General features: G+C 42.1%; 1 protein-coding gene across 2 annotated transcripts in view; it reads right to left on the bottom strand.

Annotated features, from left to right (window-relative positions):
- PHEX (phosphate regulating endopeptidase homolog X-linked) overlaps positions 1-17,258 on the bottom strand; it is a 225,339-nt gene that overhangs the window by 65,041 nt on the left and 143,040 nt on the right. For both annotated transcript variants that reach the window (XM_029930947.1, XM_029930946.1), the window contains one exon: positions 5,905-5,982. In XM_029930947.1, the coding sequence (XP_029786807.1) occupies positions 5,905-5,982 (78 nt within the window). The remainder of the gene's footprint in view (positions 1-5,904; positions 5,983-17,258) is intronic.

Below are 17,258 nucleotides of genomic sequence, written 5' to 3'. Positions count from 1 at the left end.
AGTCCATTTACGTAATGGAAACCACAGTTACCAGAGGGCAAAACTTTACTTTTTCTTGTGACATGAGTTAAGCGTTTAGGAGGAGGGAAGGTCCAGACTGTTATTCCCAAATGATGGATGGGAAAAGAGCTGAAGAGATTATGGAACTGGGGAAGGCCACAGGGTTCAAATCATTAGGTTCCTACTTCCAACATGACTTTCACTGGTCTCAGTAAGAGAGTCGGTGACTTAACAGAAACAGTACAGGGAAGGAGGAGAGGACTGTAAGAATTAAGGGTGGGAGGAGAAGCAGTGAGTAAATACATGACGGCAGTTTATTTGTAATACAGCTGTTAAAATAATGCTAGTTAAGGCTCTGGAACACCAGGACAAGAGAGTAAGTCGTGGTAAAGGTTGGTATACAAAATTATATGTAAGCATCAATTTCAGCAATATAAGACTAGCAAGAAAATAACACACTGAAACAAAGGTATACATTATTATGTGCCAGTATCAATATTATAGGTGCTTTTTCATTCCTTTTCTCTATTTCCCAAATGTTCCACCATGTGATAATACTTTGATAATTTCAAGTATTTCAACAGGCCCTTGAATGAAAAGGAAAAAAAGAAAACTATGAAACCCAGCAACCACTGGGAAATTTTCACTTGTAAAGATGCAAGAACAACAAATGCACATAAACATTGTAAAACCACCTGCTATCTTCAAAGATAATGTTTAAACTTTTCAAGGGACACTAATTGGCTCAAAAGCCTCTTGTCCTGTTACGGGTGAAAATGCAGGTCAAGTTGATAAGGATTTTCAATCAATTACATCTCCTGACTTTTCAACTGGGTGATCTTTGGGAAAGTATTTGGAGCTCTCATGTCATTTCCTAGGAACAGCTGTCCAGATCTGAAAATTCAGGGGAATGTGAATTTCTCTTCTTGGAAAGCCTTTCCTGGATGCCAGGCATCAAGCATCGCACACTTAAGGTATAAAGGGATAAAGCTATTACCACACCTTAAGGGTGAGGAGCATGTAGGAAGGACAGAACAGGAAATGTGATCAGCTTCCCTGTAGGATAAGTACATGTTGATAAGGCACCACACAAGCCAAGAGGATGTACATTTAAACAGTGTTAAGTTAAATCCATGTAAAGGTACTCAGAGATGTATCTGAATATCTGTAAGAAAGGTTTTATGTCAGGCACCCACAGAATTTTCTGAAATCCTAATGGAATTCAGATTTCATATTTATATTTTCCCTTATTTATGGCAACATAATATGCAAGACTGCTCCACTTAGATGGCTCTGTCCATAAGTATTATGTGTGTATACATACATACATACACACATACAGAGACACAATGTTCAAAATGAACAGCTTACATATGTGGTATACTGTGGAGAATGCCGTTCCCAAAAGCAGCCACATATGGGTGATCGTCAGGATTGCCAGCTAGCACATCAGCCAGGAACAACATGGAGCCAGATACCCTGTAGCCACCACTGGGGGAAAGGGGAGGTCATGGTCTGACCTTGCCAGGGGAATACTCAAGATGGAGGCCAGTGTGCGGGAGTTAAGAAAAGCTGGCTGAAAAGTTAGCAGGCACCAGGGCACTCCCCTCCAGTGCCCATTCTTGGCTCTTGGCCAGAGATAACTTGGGAGAATTCAGGACAATCTTTTGTTTCTTTACCTAATGTATACAATTATTTACAACCTGTTTTTTTGGCACATGTCCCCTAAATATCACCTCACTTTTGCACAGTGGCAGTAGCACTCTCTGTCATTCTCTCACACACACACACACACACACACACACACACACACACACACACACAAGCTCCACTGGCTAGAATAGACCAAGACCCACCCAGAGAATATTGTGTGGGTTCACACATCTCTCTCTATATGTGTATTTATATGCTTACGAACTTATTGTTTATCATTCACCAGAAACACTGATCTTCTCTGAAATATTACGCAGATCCAATTCTCCTAAGTAAATAGAGGCCAGGAGGGGCTGTGACTTTAGCCCTTACTCCAATTCTCCATTGGCTTTCACAAGAATGAATGAAATGCCTAGTGGGGCCGGCTATTTACCTACAGTGTCTCAACTACATGCCCACTCTTTTATTCTGTTCTATAATGCTGGGGGTGGGAATCTAAAAACTGTATTTCCCAGGCCCGAGTGCCAGTTGGCTTTCTGCCAATAGGAGGCACTAGGGGAAATCAGCAGGTGGCAGGAGGGGAAAAGCTGCTGTGTTTGTTCTCTTTCATTCTCTCTCATCTTTCTTCTCTGATGATGATGCTGGGAAAAATCTTCAGTGCCTCCTCCTTTTAATTCCCCTCACCTTGAAATACCTAGTGTGGTTCTGGCTTTCCGTGCTAACACACCAACCCTTCCACAACTGGTGTCAACTTGCTCTCGAGTCTGTTTTCATCAGGCATCAAGGAAGAAGCACTTTGTGAGGCCAATTTGAAAATGGACCTACACCTACATTTTTAAACCAACTAGTAGGATTTCCCGCATGCTACTGCGGTTCGCTCAAAGGGCCTCCCCTGCTCTTTCCAATACTTTGGAAATTGCTGGGCATCTCAGTTTACCCTGTCAGCCTCAGAGAGGGAAATTTTTTTTCTCTAATTCTTTACATTTGCCTCTAAGTTTTTTCCATTTGCTCTTATCTCCACATGAGCCCAACTTCAGTCTTCAACCTTTCTCCTTGACCTTCGTCTGATCCGTTACCTAATCTCTATCCTCTTTCCTTCTGCCTTTCTGCCTGATGAATCATATCTTCGCTTGTGTCAAATGAAGTAAGCTGTTTTTCATTTCCAACAGCCTCTCAACACTCAGATATTGTGTTACCAGAATCTCTCACAGGCCCTAGAGCGGTCCTTATCTACATGTTTCTCAAAACCGAAAACACAGCCTCCTTGTGTACCAGCAGTACTTCAGTCCCATCGTTAGTAACCTCGGTGACACTATTACTTCTATCACATCAAGCATCCTTTACATATTTTCAGGTTGGGATTTATTCATTTCTTCTATGTATTTCTGAACACAAATGTATTTTTATTTCAGTATTTGGATGTTTTTTCATCGCCTGTTTTTTAAACTGTTAGAAACTCTTGGGTTCAATTGTGTCTACTCTGGCAATGAGTCAGATGAAAGCCATTTCTTTTTTTATTTTTTTAACATTTATTTATTTTTAAGAAACAGAGACAGAGACAGATCATAAGCAGGGGAAGGACAGGGAGCGAGGTACACATAGAATCTGAAGCAGGCTCCAGGCTGTGAGTTGCCAGCACAGAGCCCGACACGGGGCTCGAAACTACAAACCGTGAGATCATGACCTGAGCCGAAGTCGGACGCTTAACTGACAGCCACCCAGGCGCCCTGAAAGCCATTTCTTGATAAAAGGGCTTAAAAATCTTGATGTCTAATGGCTTCAGTTCAGACCCTGGAGAAATAAGGAAACATACCTACCATTGCATCCTGTATGGCATCTGGATTGAATGTAAGCACTCACTGCCTTCAGTGGGTACTTACATTTTGGGCACTCACCTTAGGCAACGACAGACTGCCAACAAAAGTTGATCAACTAAATATGGTCAGTGAGTCCTCGATGCTACCCTATTTGATTAAAGCTTGAGACTTTCCAGCTGTACAGTCTTTTAAATCAATTTGAGGCACCTGGATACTGCATGAGTCAATTCATAAGGACTTTTCCACACCACAATAACCAATCATAACTACATATTAAAGATGTCCTAATTGGATACCTTATATTGTGCTTACCGTGTGCCAGGAGTGATTTTAAATATTTTAAATATGTTAACTTATGTGATCTTCACAGCAGCCCTATAAGGGAGGGATTATTATTGTCATCTCCATTTTAATATGAGGAATCTGAGGCACAGAGAGGTTATATAAGCTACCCTAAGTCACACAGGTAGTAAATGGCAGATCAGGGATTTAACTCCAGGCACTTTGATGCCAGGGCCCACATTCATACCCGCTACACCAAAATGCCTCTCACACGGTCTCATCTACATCTTTGACTTGGAATAGTTGCCAGGCTCACTCAGGCTCTCTAAGGCGTTTTGTGGCCTGGTGATGCACTTCTCAGCACTGGTAGTTCTCATTCTTTTCCACAAGGTAAGAGCTACCCCTCACAGGGAACCCACTTATGCAGCAGAACATTATGATAGGTGCTTTTACATTTATATACTTGTCCTTGGAATGTGAGTTCCGCTTGCCTTTCCTGCTCACAGAGGCGGCTCCAAGGACACAGCCTTGAGACAGTGACGAGGTGTTGAGAACACCCACACAGTGTACATGACTGAGCCTAGTTATGGCCACTTTAAGAGGTGGTGAGCAGGTGCAGGGGTACACTCGTTTGGCTGCCCGCTGCCCTAGTACGTGAGTCCCCTTGGCCTATTAAACTACCCTGTGCCAACCTGGAGTGGCCTGCCTCTTCCTTCAGTCCCTGCCCACTGAGAATGGGGGCTGGTTTCAGATTACCCCCAGGAAAGTTCTGAGGAGCCTGCGAACCCACTGCACAAGATCAAACGACTAACAGGTGGAAAAGGCAGAATCACTCCAAGGCCTGTGCTCTTAATGCCTTTTCTTCCTCCTTCCCCACCAGCTCTGGGAGGCGTCACCCACTGGTTCTTCAAACCCACTCCTCTTCTTCCAGTGCAGGTGCCTGACCAGGACCTTGCAGATCCTTTCTCATCACAGGCAGAGCTTCCTGGGCCCAGATGTGAGTCCAAGCTCTGATACTCTGGAGAACACCGAAGAAATCACTGAACATCTTTGAGTCTCTATGTCCTTTTCCACAAAATGGGGATGAACACCATCTACTTTACTGGATCACTGTAGAGCTTAAAATATAATGTACAGGAATGTGTCGGGTGCAGCAGTATTTTTAATTATCATAATAATAGTGAGATTGTTCAGCATCAAAACAATGCATAAGGCAGGGTGAAGCATAAGTATCTTCCTGTATAGCAACTGGATCAGTACTTTGGAAGGTCAGATCTTAGAGCCCAGTGGGGAAACTTGATCATTAAAGCTTTCTCTCACTTCTAAATAATCTTATAAAAGTTTGATGTTCATCTACAAAGCTAGGACTGCTTTTAGATATGTGACTTGTCAAACCACAATTTCAGGAAAGATCTATACTTCAGAACCTTACTTACTTAACAAACTAAAAATCTACCTTTTCAAGAAAATCTAGTAAGTGGTAAAAACAAGGGGTTTTGTGAGGAAGAAAAGTTCTTTATCAGAACTATTTATAGGAAAGGAAGTAACACTGGCTGTGATTAGAAAGGTCTCTTATGAATATATCTACTGGAAAATACATGTCCCAAAATATTAGAATATAGAAGAATTATTACTATTACTCCATCAATAACTTACTGCAAATATGCAGTCCAATCACAATAAATTATGGAATCTTATGTATGTGCACTTCATCTGCCAAAACACTCATAAAGTTTAATGAAGTTAACTCCCAGCTGACAGATTAATTACTAGTCATTTAATATGAATGAAGCATATAAAAAATGCTTAACAACAAACATCATGCGTTTTACATTAGAACATGCCCACTAATTGTAAAATACTCATTTTGCTTAATTCTTTCCTTTATGATCAAATCAGATTGAATTCAGGTCCATTTGCTTTATGGTACCCACTCAGCTATGCATTTTTTCTGACACTTCCTTTAATTTGAATATGCTCTAAATCTTGTGATATGCCTGGCATATTGGGGCTCATATCTAGCCAAGGAATGAATCAAAAGTTGGTGCTTTCTGGCACTACATGGTTTAAGTGCTTGGGTTTGGGTTAGTTGAAAGGCACAAGGCCAGTAAAACTTGACAAAAACCAAAAATACAGTATATTTAGCACTTACTGCTTTGAGATCTTCATTAACATAAGTATCATTCATTATAAACTCAGGATAGCCAACTTTTGCCAAAACAGCTCTTGCCTATAAAAAGGAAAGAGAAAAATGATGTCAGAGTTTCAGCACTTAAATCATTAATAATCACACAATGTAGGAATGCAACTTTCATCTCCAAACTCTCTTTACTGAGTATCTAATATAGTATATGCAATCCACTGTGAAATGCAGAATAAAAACAACTTTTTAAAAATTTAGTCCTTACCCTCAATATATTAACAATACAGTGAATGTAGCAAATATATATAGTAACAATAAATAAAGATTTTAAAAGAAAGAAAATATTGTTATCAAAGTCCAAAGCAGAGACCAATTCTTCATGCGGAAAATGTTTCATGTAGGTGACCAAACTGATCCCTAGAGAATGGTTTGGATTTCAAAATGTAAAAGTGAGACGAAGAACATTCCAGGCGAGCAAACAGCAGGGTCAAAGACAGGACCCAGGATAGAAGGCCATGGCACGCGGAGGGGGTAGCTTGCTGTAGCTGGACTAGACAGCACTGGGAGGGTGACAGTAGTAAACAATGCAGGAGCACTGGCTTGGGCCAGTTCACAGGGATTCCTGAGTGCCACGCCAAGAATCTGTATTTTATTTTCATAAATAAGATGGGACAGGGGCACCTAGATGGCTCAGTTGGTGCGGTGTCCGACTTTGGGTCAGGTCATGATCTCACAGTTAGTGAGTCTGAGCCCCAAACTCAGCAGGGGCTGATAGAACAGAGCCTGCATGGGATTCTCTCTCTTCCTCTCTCTCTGCCCCTCGCCTGCTCACGCTCTCTCTCTCATTCTCTATCAAAAATATATAAAACATTTTTTTAAAGTTAATAGATAGGAGAGAACTAGATACTTATAGCAGGAGTAAAACAAGAGGAGTAAGCATGCAACACCGAGAATGATGGCGGCCAGGTGCCAGAAAATTGAGGTAGAGGGTCCAGACTCACTTAGGATGGGTCATAACCATCCTTTTGATAGACATACTAATTACTCCCTGTGTTCTGCAGCATAAAGTGAATGAAGGAAGGAAAAATCATCTTAGGCACACACAAGGAGGGATTGGCAAACTAGGGCCCCTGGGCCAAAGCTAGTATCCCCTCTCCTGCCCCCCCCCCCCCGCTGCCATCTGTTTCTATATAGTTCTACTGGAATACAACCATGCCCCCTCATTTACATGTAGTCTGTGGTTGCTTCTGCACCACAGAGGCAGAGCTGAGTAGCTGGAACAGAAACTCTGTGGCCCACACAACCTCAAACATTTACTACCCTACCCTTTATAGAAAAGGTTTGCCAGCTCTTGCTCTAAAGAAACTTTACAATCCCATGTGAAAAATCTGTCTCTCAGGGGGAAAAGAGGTGGTGGTGATGGAGGAGGGCACTTATGGGGAAGAGAATTGGGTGTTGTATGGAAACCAATTTGACAATAAACTATTAAAGAAAAAAGAAAAAGAAAAATCTGTCTCTCTCATCTCCCCAGATTCTGGATTTCATAAAAACCAAAGAGCGACTTCCTCAAAGAGTTGGGACACAGTCAGGGATCTGCCCAGATCCCCCTGAGATCCCTTTTGTTGCTTCTCCACATCCCTCCCAGCATCTAACGTTCTTTTTCTTTTCCAGTAGCTGGCACATCAGATCCTAGAAGGCCTATCCTAGGGCTACTGGAGCCACTGGCCCACACTCAGAACACTTCCTTCCTGGGAGTTCACCTACCTCAGATCCCATCCCCAGCAGCCTTCAGCTGATGACTGGCTGTAGCAGGAGTAGGAAAGCCCTGGTGTTTTGCCTCAATTTGGGACAAACTGTGAGGTCTAATTTGCACTCCAGAGTTCCCCTGAACTGAGACTTCCCCTAAAATCACACCCTTGGCCGTCTCTCACTCTTCCCTGGCTGGCTTCCCCCATTCCCTCGCTGGTTTCTCTTGGGAGCACTTGCAGAATGCAGCCTAAGTCACTTGCCCCCAAATCCTCATCTCCAGCTTTGCCTCCAGGAGACCCAACACTAGACACCAGGCAATACCAAAGACACTGGTTTTACTCTAGCACAGCAAAACCAGTGACCTGTGCACACTGCTCTTGGTAATGAGCTGTTTTCCTTTAGTCCCTTTCAATTTTCCTCACCCAAGAAATAAACAGAATAAGATAATACCTTTTCCTTATCTTCCTTGAGATAATTCAAATATTAAATATCAGTAGAAACCTGAAACTCACAACTCAGAGGATTTTATTAGTGCCACAGGACACAGTCACAATGAGGTTTTGCTGTTCCGGCCTCAAATACACCACAGATCAAATTCTGCCTTCCAACACCTGTGAGTTACACGGAAAGCCTGATGTGACCCAGAGAACAGATAACTAGAGGTTACAGCTTTCCCCCAACACCACACAATGCCTCCTATGCCTGTAAATTCCCTTGTTTCAAGACTGTTGTACTACTTTCCTCATGGCATTTAAGTCCTCATTGCATTTTATGAGCTCACCACTAGTCACATGTGTAACACAGAGCAAATAAAGAGCTCCAGATAGTTTTCCCCAAAAGTGAAGAGATATATAAGCTGAGTCATCCACCACTGTTTTCCGAACACTGGTCTTCCTGGAGCATGCTGATGAATTATGCATTGTTTTTCAAACCTCACGCTCTGGGACCCCCAGTGCACTATGGAGCTTCACGGAATATAGTACCTTTTACACTGTACATGCAGGTCACTGAATCCTTTATTTTTTATTTAGCAATACCAAGACTTGAAGAGAGCCAGAAGAGAGATACAAAGAATCTGTAATTCATCTCCCAAGGACACATAGATAGAATAAGGTAGTAAGACTAGTAGCAACATTGCCAACAGCTGAACAGAGTGCTCCTCTTCCCAGAAAGTGCCCTTTATGTATGTCTCCATTCAAACTCAAATGGTCCCTCCGTCAGATGGTCTGTCATCAGTTCCACATCATCCACCCCACCCCATTCGACATTCTTCACTGAGAAGCTTCAGAGGTCCCTCTCCAGAAATCCCATGGGGCACTGCTCCATAGTAGAATCTGCCAAGAAGCACTTACAGGACACTGGAGAGGTAGGAGACACTATTCACTTCCACTGGAAGCTATGGGCAGACACAGAGGCATCTGCAGCCGGCAGAGAGCGCGCTGGGCCAGCAGCTTCCAGGCAGTCTCCTGTGTGAGGGCAGCAACTCACTGGGAGATTACGGCCTTCCCTCTCCAGGCTTCCCAATGGTTGCAGAAACTTCCAATTCCCTTTATTATACATCTTCCTGCTTGATATACTTAGAAGGGCATTCATGTTCCCGAATGAACTCTGATACACCCTTTAAGGCAAACAGTGATTACATCACTTTTTAACTTTTCATGAATGAGATAAATGAACACCGACAGCTTGATGGCTTGCTGAAGGGCAAAGTATGGTGAGACAGGCCTGAAATTAGTTACCCCATGGATTGGTTACATGGACAAGAAGGAAAGGCTAGTCCCACTGCAAATACTGAGAGAACAGTGGTCTAAACAGATAACACACCACATATTATGTTCAGCAAGGAATATTTCCTAGGCTGATTGTGGCTGATCAGAAACTCCAGAGTTTTTTTGTAACCACTGCATGGATTTCCATTCCTTATTCACATAAACTTCTGGAAAGGGGCTGCTGCACATGACAAGCAAATACCCTTCCTCAATGGAGTAGGCTCGAGCCACAGCTGATCTTCACTACCTCTGTGACGTTGTGCAAAGTACTTACTTTTCTGAAGCCTATTGTCTACTGAATATCCATTCTCCTTTTCTTCTCTTAGTATCAGACCCCAATTTTGCTCAGGGTGACAAAGGAACAAATAAGCAAAAAAAAAAAAATTAAAAAATAGCTGCATCACCCAGCTTCCTTTGCAGCTAGAACTGGCTGTGGAATGATTCTGGCCAATGGCTACATTCCACTTCCAGGAGTCCATTTTTTAAAAAGGTCAGATTTGGCTGGTATGTGTTTTCTGCCTGTGGTCGAGGGTTTCTAGATCTCAGCCCTACTGACACTTCTGAGCCAGATAATTGTTGTGGAAGGTGTCCTGTATACTGCAGGATGTTTAACAGCATCGTCAGCTTCTTCTACACACTAGATGTCAGTATAAACACCCTAGCCTAAGTCTGGATAACTGAAATTGTCGGGTGTTTCCAAATGTTCACTAGGGGAAAAACTACCCTGAAGTGAGAAGTATTGCTTTAGCTTTTCCTCTTCTTCTTTCCTATAATGCTGATGCAGTGCCAGAGGTACAGCAGCCATCTTGTAATCACAAGGCATGAAACATAATAGAGAAATGTACATGCTAAAGATGCTGGAATGAAGAGTGGATGGCATCTGGAGCCCATCATATCAGCCATGAACTGCCTACCTGTCCCCTCTATGACACAAGGAAAATAAACTCCTTATTTGTTTGAGGCATGGTATGCCACGTTTTCCATTAGCTCTACTGAATGTAACCCTAATACACTCTCCTTTTCATCACATGCAGTCTGAGAAAAATATAGGACCTACATCAGAGGGTTGTCTGCAAGGATTCAGAATGACACAGCCTGTAACGCAATTTTTTTGCCTTGGTCCCAAGTATATGATGAATAAATGCTAGCTGCAGACTACACACAGAAAGTAGAAATGTGATTTCTTCCAAGGATTTGGAGTAAATGCTGTGTGCTTGTTTAGAGGGTCCTTCAGGTAAGTCCAGACCAGATCACACTCTTTTTTTAATACTTATTTATTTTTGAGAGAGGAAGAGAGACAAAGCACAAATGGGGAAGAGAAACACAGAATCCAAGGCAGGCTCCAGGCTCTGCATTCACAGCAGAGTGCCCTACATGGGGCTCGAACTCATGAACCATGATGTCATGCTCTGAGCTGAAGTCAAATGCTCAACTAACTGAGCCATCCAAGTGCCTGGATCACACTCTTAACCAAATGCATGAATTCTCCTGAGGAAGACTGGCACTGTCTTTAACCAGAGGTCACGAAAGGAGTGAGAGAGAAAGGCTGTTGGAGCAACTCAGTAATCACCGTGGAGACAGATGTGTACATGAGATTCCTAGAGCATGGTGGAAGATTTCCCAAACAATGCCAGACTCTATCCATAAGCCAGGAGAACCCAGGCCATTCACACCTCCAAAAACGTGTGAGGACTCTTTTGAGGGCCACTGTTCACATACCTTAGAAAATGGACACAAACAACACTATGAAAGCTAATTCTAGAAAAGATCAAAGAAAAAGGTTGCCTTTAGTATTTGCCATATTGGTTTCTGCCTCCCTCTCCTTTCGGTCTCCTGTATCCATTCCTCCCAACATCTAGTGGGCCCTTGGGGTATTCATACGACTTGCTTCCCGACCATACCCAAACTGGCCTCTCCTTGGCAATGCACTGGCTCCAAAGTCATCTCCCCCTTCACTCTTCATCCATCACAACTTATTCCCTCAAGGCAGCCAATCCATTACCTGTCAATGAGGCCTCAAACTAATTTGTAATAAAATGTGAGTGACTAATAACAATCTAATGTATTAACCCTGAAGAAAGATCTGTATTTAAAAGAGTACTTCATTAACCAAAGGAATAAATCCAATTATAAAGGAAGTTTTTATAGCTAAGAGAACCTTCTTTTTGCTGTTACTCAAATTAAGCCAATGGCCTATTCCATGTAATCACCATTGTGTTCACCACCTGCAACACAATGGCAGGCACAGAGCAAGTGATCAATGCGCAATAAATATTGATTCATATAATGAGTAATTTGGTTGATAAACCACTCTGACCAATGTCAGCAATAGTATCAGAAAATATGAAAAGTTACAGTCTACCATGTGACACCTAAGGCTGCTAATACCAAGGCACATGTCCATATTAACTGATCTTACCATAGGAGGAAAAAAGTGAGGGAAAAAGAGACTGTGAGAACCAAGGGAACTTTCTGGAAAATGGAGCAATGTTTAAAATCCATTGGAATTTATTCTTAAGGACAACCAAAACTGTCTTAATATAAGCTATTACACAAGTAACAAATAACCTGTTGAGAAAGCATGCTAAGCTGAGGAGTTTTCTTGGCTCAAGAAACATAAAAATACATTAATCATCCACGGTCTCACTGTATTTGTATAATGAAGCTGAGGAAAAACATTCTATGACAGCTTGCCATTACTGCTACTAAAAGTAATAACACTGCCTTAATTTTCTGAACCTCTCAGTTTCTCATCTGCAAAATGTGGATAAATTTACTTCTAATACAAATACAGTGAAGCAGAGAGTTGAAAAGAAGTATTTGGATAATAAAGGCTAAGTTGAATCATCTAGATCAAGGGTGAGCAAACTTCATCTGGAAGTGACCAGACAATAAATACTCTGTGTTGCCAGCCATACGGTCTTTACTGCTACTACTGCATTTTGCTGCTGTACCTAGGAAAGCAGCTGTCGATGACACATAAGTGAACTGCTGTGTCTGTGTTCCGCTAAAGCTTGAATCTCATATAACTCTTATGCATCGAGATATATTCTTATTTTGATTTCTTTAAACCATGTAAAAATGTTAAATCCATTCTTAGCTTGTGGGCCATACAAAAATAAGCAGCACGCCAAACACAGCCCAAGAGCCAGAGTTTGCTGGGGTGACACAGACACTTGAGCGAGAGTGGACTGTTCAGTGAGCTGCCTCCACTGGTGGCACAGGGCCCAGGACACAGTAAGTGCTCAACAGCGCCGGCCCAGCCGGTTCACACGAGCACTGCGGGGGAGCGCCTGTGGATGTGCATCCGCAGGCGTGTGTGGCTACTTTTTATTTTGTTTTGCTCTTTCTATTACTAACATGTACATATGACAAATGTTAATTGCTTAGGAGTTGATTCCTAAAGTCTTAGGGCTAGAGCTCTAAAAAATTACAATTAATCCTGTGGAGACAACAGAGTTCATAAAGTGAGGATTATTCCATTGATAGACAGAGAGTAACTACCACAGATGAACTCAGAAAAACAAGGAACATCGGAAATTTAAAACACAATGTGATTGAAACACTCACGTCACCCCTCCTTCCCAGAATTTTCCACAAGGTACACTACAGTGTGACAGTGTTGGTGGGAAGAACAGAACCAAATGTAATTCTGCTTTACTTGGCTGTGACAATCAAAGTGTCTAATTTTGACACAGATGACCAAACTGATTGAAAGACTGGTCAGGAGGGCTGCTTTACTCCTGAACTTTCAAAGCCACTTAGTATTAAGCTGATCCGCAGAAAGCGAGAAGGAAAGCTCATTTGTTTTAATCCCCACCGACTGGGCTGTTTAGGAGAGTCAGGTAAATTCTCAGACGTCTTGCATGTATTACATCAAAGGGATCGCTTTAATCACTTAATTAAACAGCTTTGTGTTTCTGCTTCCTAGTTAAGACTCTTAGCACATTTTTTCTTTTTTTATTAATTTAACCAACTTAAGAAAAAAAGGAAACTGATGATCAATTGCCCTTTTACAAACAATTTAGATCACAACTTTTTCAAGCTTGCAATGGCTTTGAAAGCTTCAGTCAGGCTTAACCACACTGAGGCCTCATTTTCTCTGATGAGTTCTGTAGTAACTATTAAACGTCAATCACAATTCTGAGCTTTAAGTATCTGAAAGTTCAGGAGATTGTGTATGAATTACACTATGCTCCAAAACAATGGCAGTTTTCATAATACCAAACAAATGATGGACTAGTATAGATACCTTGGCTGAAGATATTATCCTAAACAGAGCTGATGGTATTGATGAAAATTAGCGTAGGGAACAGGCTTTAATATCCTCTGGGGCGATCTGGATCCCACAAATAATAACAATGCATTTATCTGAAAAATCAAATTTTATTTTCTCAGTAAGAATGGCACTGATTTATTAGGAGTCTTGGGAAACTTTAATTCTGCAAATTGCCTTTGGGTGTGGTTCACAGGCTCGCACATCATGCTGGGATGGATGATAAGTTAAGCGCCCCCCAAAATCAGAGAGATTTGTAAGTGCAAGTCACAGTTGTGACTCTGCAAGAGCTAGAAGCCCGGAAAGCGCAGATTTCAGCTCTTCCAGCCTAAACCTTGCCTGAGTCATGTCCCAGCACAGCAGACAATCCCCGTTTCTCGCCAAACATGGACAACATTCTAGGAAGCATTCCGAATCACAAACCAGCTCCATCCATCCCTCCTCTTTTCTTGAAACTCCCAACTCCAGGTGTCTTGGAGGTGGGCAATTTTTCCAGTCCGAAAAAGGAAAACTACGCAGGCATGGGTGACCTATAGTTGAGCCAAACAGGCGCTGAACATTTCCCTGGTGCCTTTGTGATGGTGCCCTCACTTGGATGAGTACTGCACCCAACAGAGTTAAAGAAAGAAACCAACACTTGGGTTTTCTTAGTAAATAAATGGAGCAGGGAACAGCAATAGAGTTAAGAACCCCAAACGATCCTAGGATTAATCCATAAAACAACATATCCCCCTGAGGGCAATATTACCTTAAAAACAGAGGGAAGTCTCATATATTCCCTTTAAAAGTGAAATGGAGAGTGACCAGATCATATGATTTTTTTAAAAAATCAATGTCTTTTTATTACTTTCAATCACATACAGTCAATTGCTCACATACTTTTTTGCAAACATCCAACAGCTGTTAAACCTTCTCAAATGAATATCCTAAGCTTCAATTAGCTAAATCCAGTTGTCCAGATATAGCCAAGATGAGAAACACCCAAGAGCTGGAACAGTCCTATATTTTAGTTAAGCTTTTATACAGGCCAAAGTCAGCCATAGTTTTCTCTGTCGCCCACACAGGTCAGCAACTACAGCCCACAGGCCAAAACTAGTCTACCACCGGCTTTTGTGAACACTTTGGTCCACCACTTGTTTCTGTAAATGGGTTTACGGGAATACGGTTGAGGGGTGCAGAATATGCCACCGTGGCCTAAGAATTCTTTTCAACTGAAGGCATTTGAGAATCAACAGACACAGGAAGAGGGTTTCTCTACACTCCCCTTATTTGCTTAAAAGCAGAGTCTTCCAGAAGAACTCCACTGTCATAAATCTCCCTCAAGGGAGGCTTTCTATACCAGAGGGAATGACTCCTAAAATCAGAGATGAGAAATTGCACAAATAGACCTTACTAAAACAAACTATTAGTTTCCCCCCATATATTTCTCAATCATTTCCTACCATTTACTTCCACTTGAAATCGTAACCAATTCCCCTTAAGATGGTATATAAGCCCCAACTTTTCAATGGAGTTCTCTGAGGTACATTTTCTGTGAGCGCCTACCTACTTAAGAGAATAAACTTTGTCTCTTTTTTTCTTGCTAATCTGTCTTTTGTCAGTTTAATTTGCAGGCCCCCAAACACTGGACCTCAAAGGGTAGAGGACAAGTTCTTCCTCTCCAACAATAGTCAAGCTTGTTTGCTTACTGGTCTATGTCCACTCTCATGCTCCAGGTGCAGAGCTGAGTAACCCCAAAGAGACTACAAGGCCTGTAAAATATTTAATTTTGGGCTCTTTGCAGAAGTAGTTTGCCAACACCTCTTCAAGATAAAAGGTTCCCAGGTTTTTTGAAACTAATAGTAAAGATAGCAAGGAGAAGATAAGGAACAGAGATTAAGTTTTTGAACAGTTTCATCAAGATATAAACACATGACTCAACTTATAAGGCTTCATGTTTTGTTGAGGTAAATATCTGAATTTTAAAACAGAGCCAGCATAAAAATATTATCCAGAAGCAAGAATTAATACCATGGAAAAATCAATGTGCTTCTGGGAAAAAAGAAAAACTGCATGAAAATTATTAAAAATCACTTCCAAATGTCAAGATTCAAAGGGCTTAGAAATGCCCAGGCAATATCCAGGCCCTAACACGTAACATTTCTCAGGTAAATTTAATCAGCTATTTAATCCTCCTTCAATTGTTAAATTACTTATTTAAATGGAAGACAAGTTGGAGATTAACTTAAAGAAACATATCTCACTCTCTCATCAAGACTGCAATTGAGTGAGTACTGTGGTCATTTTTTTAAAAAATGTTTGTTTATTCTTGAGAGAGAGCATGAGTGGGTAGGGGCAGTGAGAGGGGTGACAGGATATGAAGCAGGCTCTGCGCTGACAGCAGAGAGCCTGATGCAGGGCTTGAACCCCTGAACCATGAAATCAGAACCTGAGCCAAAATCAGATGCTTAACCGACTGAGCCACCCAGGCACCCCTGTGGTCAGTCTTTCTTTCCATTAAGGTTTACCTCTGCCATAAACAATTCTTTACTAGCCTAAAAAACTTTTCACCTCCCTCCCTCATAATGTGGGGGCAAAGATCATATGAGATAATAACGTTGCTGAATGATTAAATGAGGCCAATGTGAACTGTCACATAGTTTTTCTACATGAGAGGGATGCCACAGGACCAACGCTCATACCTACGGCTCACTCCTCTGACACTGCAGCCCTCTAGTTCAGGGCTGCTCAAAGCTCTGCTTTTCGGGCCGGCAGCGGCAGCGGCAGCAGCACTTGAGAGCTTGTTAAGAAGGCAAGGATTCACGGACCCACCTCAGACATGCTAAGGCAGAACGTGTCAGCGCCGCGCTCCAGGAACCTGCATTATAACAAACCTTACCACCAGGCAGAGTTTCTCAGCCTTGGCACTAATGACATTTGGGCCAAACGATTCTCATCTGTGGGGGTCTGTCCTGTGCACTGTGGTATATTTAGCAGCATCCCTGGTCTCAAGCTACTAAATGTCAGTAACTCTCCCCTTCCGCGCATCACAGTTGTGACCAAAACTGTCTCCAGACCTTGCCAAATGTTCCCCAGGGGTACAATGTCACGAAGGGTAAAGAAGCAGTATGGTAAGGGATTCTTTTGCATGCTCAACTTTGTGCTAGATTGCTAGAAGCTCTACGTTGTGATACTTGCCAAGGCTTCTAGACCCACTTCTGAGAAGCATTCTATTGCACTGTCCATCCATAAGACAAGGGATCACCAACACTCTTCCGCCAACCGGAGTACTTTATGAAGAAGGCCCCAGGCTCACCAGGCTCTCTCCTAACCATTTCTGACTGTGCCTCGGGCACCTGCAGTTCAACCCAAAGGCCAGTGCCACCTAAATCCCAGGATGACAGGGGCAAACAACTGATTGACCACTGGAAAATGCTTTATAAGTCATAATACAAATGTACCCCGAGATCTCAGAGATGTTTAAAGTTCTAGTAACTTTTTTCTCAGTAACTTGGCAAATTGTTTTTAAGTACTTTGAAGCATCTAAAAAGCTACATTAATACAATTACAGTTCACTGAAAAATTAGCAT

The sequence above is a fragment of the Suricata suricatta genome, chromosome X, assembly GCF_006229205.1.
Source record: "Suricata suricatta isolate VVHF042 chromosome X, meerkat_22Aug2017_6uvM2_HiC, whole genome shotgun sequence".
Lineage (NCBI taxonomy): Eukaryota > Metazoa > Chordata > Mammalia > Carnivora > Herpestidae > Suricata > Suricata suricatta.
The sequence above is the reverse complement of the archived record's forward strand: the minus strand, read 5'-3'. Positions and strand labels throughout refer to the sequence as shown.